At 40.5% G+C, this 7,109-nt stretch overlaps 1 protein-coding gene and 1 long non-coding RNA gene across 2 annotated transcripts in view; both read right to left on the bottom strand.

Annotated features, from left to right (window-relative positions):
• Window positions 1–1,612, bottom strand: part of LOC139026207 (uncharacterized) — a 2,303-nt gene extending 691 nt beyond the window's left edge. Inside the window, exons 1-2 of the long non-coding RNA XR_011477958.1 lie at window positions 1,597–1,612; window positions 8–564 (exon numbers count right to left, since the gene is read on the bottom strand). This is a non-coding gene — a long non-coding RNA (uncharacterized lncRNA). The remainder of the gene's footprint in view (window positions 1–7; window positions 565–1,596) is intronic.
• Window positions 1,613–1,814: 202 nt separating this feature from the next.
• LOC112076905 (cell adhesion molecule CEACAM5-like) overlaps window positions 1,815–7,109 on the bottom strand; it is a 12,418-nt gene continuing 7,123 nt past the window's right edge. Inside the window, exons 2-12 of the mRNA XM_070441496.1 lie at window positions 6,507–6,851; window positions 6,104–6,322; window positions 5,602–5,922; window positions 4,873–5,103; window positions 4,418–4,642; window positions 3,946–4,278; window positions 3,625–3,834; window positions 3,207–3,470; window positions 2,721–2,984; window positions 2,274–2,612; window positions 1,815–1,825 (exon numbers count right to left, since the gene is read on the bottom strand). Of these exons, the coding sequence (XP_070297597.1) occupies window positions 1,815–1,825; window positions 2,274–2,612; window positions 2,721–2,984; window positions 3,207–3,470; window positions 3,625–3,834; window positions 3,946–4,278; window positions 4,418–4,642; window positions 4,873–5,103; window positions 5,602–5,922; window positions 6,104–6,322; window positions 6,507–6,851 (2,762 nt within the window). The remainder of the gene's footprint in view (window positions 1,826–2,273; window positions 2,613–2,720; window positions 2,985–3,206; window positions 3,471–3,624; window positions 3,835–3,945; window positions 4,279–4,417; window positions 4,643–4,872; window positions 5,104–5,601; window positions 5,923–6,103; window positions 6,323–6,506; window positions 6,852–7,109) is intronic.

Here is a 7,109-nt window from a genome sequence, read left to right as displayed (position 1 = left end):
CTCCAACTAAGTGTGAATACAGTAGTCCTGTGTGTTGGTAGAGCCTGGTGTATGGGTTCAATTCCCAATGGGGCCACCGGCATGAAAGATGTGTCCACACATAATAAGTCACTTAGGATAAAAGTGTTTCTAAATGGCATATCTTGATATAATATTAAAACACTTAGTTGGACTATACAGGTCCAGATATACAGGGTTTCTGTCAAACTTGTTGTGATCAGGTCTGCTTGGTTCTGGGTTTGTTGTGTTCAGCTCTTCTGGGTTTGTTGTGTTCAGGTCCTCTTGGTTCTGGGTTTTTTGTGTTCAGCTCTTCTGGGTTTGTTGTGTTCAGGTCCTCTTGGTTCTGGGTTTTTTGTGTTCAGGTGTTCTGGGTTTGTTGTGGCCAGGTCCTCTTGGTTCTGGGTTTGTTGTGCTCAGGTCCTCTTGGTTCTACATTTGTTGTGTTCAGGTGTTCTGGGTTTGTTGTGTTCAGGTGTTCTGGGTTTGTTGTGTTCAGGTCTTCTGTGTTTGTTGACTCTACTATAGATCTCAGAGGAGTCCTCAGCTGCTTGTGCTGCCGTGGGTCTGAAGAGGGAGAAACAGAAATTAAACAGAATCTGCATCCCCTCAAAAAAAACTTCATATACTCTTTATAGTGCATTACTTTTACCAAGGCCTATATGTCTCTGGTGAAAAGTAGAGCACTAAATAGGGAATAGGGTTCCATTTGGAACACAGCACAGTTCCTCAAAACCACCTCTCTCATTATATTGTTGTGTTTGTAAGGAAATGCCATCACTAGTGGCCACTAGTGGTCAACTCTTTCGCTTATTAATGATGTCATGGTCTTCTYGTCCAATAAGCAGCAGCATATGAATGAGCTGTAATCAAGAATAAAGCTTGTTTACAACCAAATCTAAACACATATGTAACTGGGATGTTATAGTAGGGTCAGATTTTCTTTGTGAATTCACTTGTTTTTGAGAAACTATCCCCAACCATCTATTCACTTCCTCATCCTCGTTGTTCAGTAAGTGGCTCCAGAAACACCCAAAACATCCTTTTAGAAACTAAAAGCTCTAAGTCGTCTACAGTGATGCAGGTCTTTACATGTWGTACACATGAAGTTGTGTCATTCAGAACTTAATCCACAACGTTCTGTTCCATGTTGTTGAGACTTGAACGATGCTKCTCGTCCGTTCTAGCAGCATGATACACTGAGAATGGAACAGTTGGACGGGGAAACAGCACGAGTCACAATGGAATAAACGTTGTGGATAAGTTGGAATGAACAATTTAATGTGTACAACTGTTTCATCTAAAGTCCTGCATCACTATACTGAGAGCTTTCTGTTTCTAAAGACGATTTGGTGTTTTTGGAGGCATTTGTTCATTTTTTTCAGAGCCTCTACTGAGAGGATGAGGAAGTGAATTGGTTGGGGTAAGTTTCTCTAAAACAAGTGAAGTCAAAATAAAAGGTGTCTGGACCCTTCTATAACATGGCATTTACATAAAAAATAGAAATTTGGTTGTAAAAAAACAAATTCTGCTTTATTGTGGTGTATTCAAAATGCTCTAGAAATGGCTCTATGTTATTTTTAATGCTAATATGCTCACCGGTTGGAGTTACTGGCAATTGAATTTCACAGCATCGTATGGACATCCTCTCCTGTTTCTGGGGTGGATGCAGCTGGACGGTGAGTAAACAGAGGCACTTCCTGTATTTTGGAGCGAGAGAAGTGGACGCTGGCATAGTGAACTCATCCTGGTCGACGGTGGTGCTGTCTGTGCTGCAGTAGGTGAATGCCACGCCTGAGACGTTTTCATACACGGGACTAGAGTCTCCCTGATGGAAGAGGGACAGACAACACATGATTAGAAATGTCCACAAAGCAATACACATAATCTGATAATACAGACTCACCCTGTACATTCTCTGATGTGTCTCTTGTCAGAGGAGGATTTGGAGGCCTTCTCCTGGTTTGCACATTAAATTAATTAATTAATTAATTGAACGAATCAATGAACAAAGTAGGTTTAGTAAAAAGAGTTGGAGTGAAATAATCTTTAAAATAATCTCTCACCTGAACACATGAGTCCAGAGAGACAGAGGATGAGAACCAGAACAACCACTATGATTCTACAGCTGCAGTCAGAACTGAGACTGTTTCACTAAATTAAATATGGATGACATGAGTCTGGCATTTTAACTGAAAATAAACATAGTCCAGGACAATAATACACATTGTTAACTGATCTAATCTCAACGTATATATAAATATAAAACAAAGTACGATAAGCCAAAGTATAATTATTAATATTAGTTTGTAACATAATGTTGTATTGAAATATTAAAGATGAAACTTCACCTGGTAAAATGATCATCAGAGCTGTAGAGTTCCTAGATCCTCTTCCATTYCAGGCCTCACAGTGGTAATGTCCATTGTCCTTAGACTTAAACTTACTTATGTTGTAGATCTGTCCAAATCCATTTAGAAAAGTCTCATTTTGAATGTACCAGGTGTATTTGTCCACAGGTGGGTTGGCATCACTGCTGCAGGTCAGAGTCACTGAACTGCCCTCCACTATTTCACCAGAGGGACTGACTGACACTGAGGTGTTCTTTGGGCCATCTGGTGGACAATATGTAACAACAATGTTTTAAATAGTGTTTTACTTGTGATTGAAATATGAATTTAAATGTGATCCTCTGATTAAAAGATGAGGTTAGGTGTACTAACACTGAACGTCCACAGACACAGAAGAAGAGTTGAGACGTCCATATTTATTCTCAGCCTCACAGTAATATTCTCCTCTGTCCTCAGAGCTGATGGTCGTGAAATTGTATGTCTTTTCAGATCCTGTCAGTGAAGCTCCATTCTTCTTGTACCAGGTGTATTTGTCCACAGGTGGGTTGGCATCACTGCTGCAGGTCAGAGTCACTGAACTGTCCTCCACTATTTCACCAGAGGGACTGACTGACACTGAGGTGTTCTTTGGGTCATCTAGTAAAGGAGAATTTGTCAGAGGGGTAGGACAGTAGTATATTTACAAATGACATGCCAAAAATATATTCTCTGTTCAATATCACAGAACTATCTAAAACTCTAACTCACACAAAACGTTAACAAATACTCATTTGGAGATGAAATGCTTTRGGACTAATTCATTTAATTATAATTGTTTTACTACCTTACCATTCAAACACTGAGTGGTACTTTACTCACACTTCACATCCATGTTWATGGTCCTAGACCTGTCTGTCCCCATCTCATTCTGGGCCTGACAGTAGTACTCTCCAGTGTCAGATGACTGGATTTGACTGAAGACATGCTGTGGTCCTGTCATACTCTGACAGCCACCTCCATTCTTCTTGTACCAGGTGTATTTGTCCACAGGTGGGTTGGCATCACTGCTGCAGGTCAGAGTCACTGAACTGCCCTCCACTATTTCACCAGAGGGAATGACTGACACTGTGGTTTTTGGTTTATCTGATGTAAAATACCAAACATTTTGTCAAAGTAATATTATCAATGAGTAAAACAATGATTTTGTCTGTAATGATTGATAAAGTAAGACATGTCTCTTTTCACTGAATACATGATACTTGCTGAGTAGAATACTGTACTATTGTACTGTACTCACACACTGCAGGAGAGCTGAGATCATGTCCTTTCACAGCACAGAAGTAGCTGTCTACAGCATTAGGGAGGACTGAATAGGGGGACGTCTTTTCAGTTACAACCTGTCCGTTCTTGTACCAGATGTAGGTGGGGTTGTCAGTCAGAGTACAGGTGGTGCTACAGGTCAGTGTCTTCTGTCCCTCTGCAGCAGGAGTCACCTTCACCTGCAGRYCTGAAACAATATGTATAAAACCACATATACCTCTGTGTTAACAGGATGGTTAATATATTTTCTCCTGTAATTCAATATGATTTACAGTTGTATCATACAGTGTAGTATTACCTGTGACAGACAGAGTTGTTCCTGGGAAACTATGACCCCATTCAAAGTTGTATGTTTTAAAAGTGAAGCGATACTCAGCTGAGTCCTCCTCTCTCAGATCTGTGATTCTCAGGGTGAAGGGACCTCTGTATGTTCCAGTGTACTTCACACGACCTGCATACCCTGGGTCTCTGGTTAGGTCTTCAGGGGTCGACTTATCACTTCTAAACCAGAATGATGACGTGGTGGAATAATGACCAACATAAGTACAGGATATGTCCACTGATGACCCCTTCAAGGCACAGATTGTCCTCTTGGTGTAAGTCACTCTGTTGCAGCTCTGACCCTGAACACCTGAAACACAGTGACATAACAAGAGGACAACTGGATTATATTCTCAGTTCTTTCTAGAAATTCTATAACTTCTCAAATCACACAGTGAAACCAACACACACAGAGGTTATACAGTATTGTTAATTAAATTCACACTCACACACTGCAGGAGAGTGGAGATYCTCATGGCCTTTTACAGCACAGGAGTAGCTGTCTTCATAGTTACTGGAGACTGAGTCTTTGTACTGGAGGGAGGTGCTCTCATCTAGATGTTGTCCGTTCTTGTACCAGATGTAGGTGGGTTTGTCAGTCAGAGTACAGGTGGTGCTACAGGTCAGTGTCTTATACTCTGAATTCTGTTTAGGAGTCACATTCACCTGAAAACCTGAATTAAAGGGGAGTAAAAACAGAGTACATCATTTAGAATTAATGATTCATTTCCTGACTCTYCAACACTGTATAATGTGCTGTGCAGTGTTACCTGTGACAGAGTACATACATCTATGACATTGTCTGTAATTTCTATGTAATGATGAATATTGAAGTATTACCCTTCTCATTGACCTTAAATGATTGATACTTCCTAAGTAGAATCCTAGTTTCATTCATACTCACAAACTACAGGAGAGTGGAGGTCCTCATGACCTTCAACAGCACAGGAGTAAATGTTCACAGAAGAATCCCAGACCACCAGCATATTACTGGAGTGGTGTTGGGAAGTGGGCTCATCTAGACGTTGTCCGTTCTTGTACCAGATGTAGGTGGGGTTGTCAGTCAGAGTACAGGTGGTGCTACAGGTCAGTGTCTTCTGTCCCTCTGCAGCAGGAGTCACTTTGACCTGCAGATCTGAATGAAGAGAGAATAAAACATAAAATAACAACCCATCATTTCCACCTCCTACTACTAGAGATAAAGTAGTTACAGTATATCATCATGATGGTCTGTAAGTGTAGTATTACCAGTATATCATAATGTTCTGTAAGTGGAGTATTACCAGTATATCATAATGTTCTGTACGTGTAGTATTACCAGTATATCATAATGTTCTGTAAGTGGAGTATTACCAGTATATCATAATGTTCTGTACGTGTAGTATAACCAGTATATCATAATGGTATGTAAGTGCAGTATTACCAGTATATCATAATGATCTGTAAGTGGCGTATTACCAGTATATCATAATGTTCTGTAAGTGCAGTATTACCAGTATATCATAATGTTCTGTAAGTATAGTATTACCAGTATATCATCATGTTCTGTAAGTATAGTATTACCTGTATATCATAATGTTCTGTAAGTGCAGTATTACCAGTATATCATAATGTTATGTAAGTGCAGTATTACCTGTCACAGTCAGACTGGTTCCAGGGAAACTATGACCCCATTCAAAGTTCCTTTGTTTATAAGTGAAGCGATACTCAGCTGAGTCCTCCTCTCTCAGATCTGAGATTCTCAGGGTGGTGGGTCCTCTCTCCAAGGCTCGTCCTAAATACTCTGGGTCTCTGGTTATGTCCTTATGGATCAACCTATCACTTCTAAACCAGAATGATGACGTGGTGGAATAATAACCAGCATAAGTACCGGACATGTCCACTGTTGACCCCTTCAAGACACAGATTGTCCTCTTGGTGTAAGTCACTCTGCTGCAGCTCTGACCCTGAACACCTGAAACACAGTGACAAGAGGGCATTATTTACACAGTGGAATCATGAGCTGCAGTTATCCAGAGTAGTTCTGCCATCCGGTATTGTGTTGCAGTTTGGTTAGATAACTGTGAGGGATGTTTAGCAGACAGAAAGTTCTACTTGAAAAGTTATACTAAAAACTGAGTTAAATCCACACTCACACACTGCAGGAGAGTGGAGATCCTCATGGTCTTTTACAGCACAGGAGTAACTGTCTGCATCACTAAAGGAGTCTGAATACGAGCTGGAAGTGTCCTCCTTTACTTTGTGTCCGTTCTTGTACCAGATGTAGGTGGGGTTACCAATCAGAGTACAGGTGGTGCTACAGGTAATTTTCACCCAATTTGGCCAACTTGAATAAGTCACCTTCACCTGCAGAGCTGTAGTAGATCACATCATTAAAACCCTGAATCACCTGTTCTATAGTTTATTCACATGATGCAAGACATTCTCAAACACATTTAATTCTTAAATCTGTTTCATATATACAAATCCAATTTCTAGACTTAAATGGACAGTAGATATGAATTGAACAGACCAGCAGTATAAAGCATGTAACTGTACCTGTTACAGACAGAGTGACTCCAGGATCACCATAATATCTCCCTTCAGTCTGATCTGTTATAAATCTGAACTTGTACGTAGCTGAGTCTCTCTCTCTCAGGTCTGTGATTCTCAGGGTACAGTCTTTCTCCTTATCCCCATGATACTCCAGACGACCTGTATACTCTGGGTCCTGATCTATATATTCAGGTTCTACACCAGTCCCCCATTCAGTGAACCAGAAGGTTGATGTGACTGTACCACTGGGATATGTGTAAGAGCAGGATATGTTCACTGATGACCCCTTCAAGGTACAGATACTCTGAGTGGTGTAAGTCACACTCCAGCCATTCTGACCCAGTACCACTGAAACACAGTCACACAATGGTATCAGAATGAAGACAAGGTCTATTGATTCACACTGACTGTAAGGTTTGTCCACACTTTGTTGCCATAGTTCCTGATTTGAGTGTGAATGAAAACCACAGATAAGCATCACTCAGTGAGGTGTGAAAGATAACTATTTAAAGTGAAGTGGAGACGCCTAACAGAACACACCAGAATATCATTATGATTCTTATCCTTTTAGAAATGTTTGTAGATTAATATACAGGGCAAATAAAA

Source organism: Salvelinus sp. IW2-2015, unplaced genomic scaffold (genome assembly GCF_002910315.2).
Source record: "Salvelinus sp. IW2-2015 unplaced genomic scaffold, ASM291031v2 Un_scaffold4120, whole genome shotgun sequence".
Classification (NCBI taxonomy): Eukaryota; Metazoa; Chordata; class Actinopteri; order Salmoniformes; family Salmonidae; genus Salvelinus; species Salvelinus sp. IW2-2015.
This window is presented reverse-complemented; position numbering and strand designations above follow the sequence as displayed.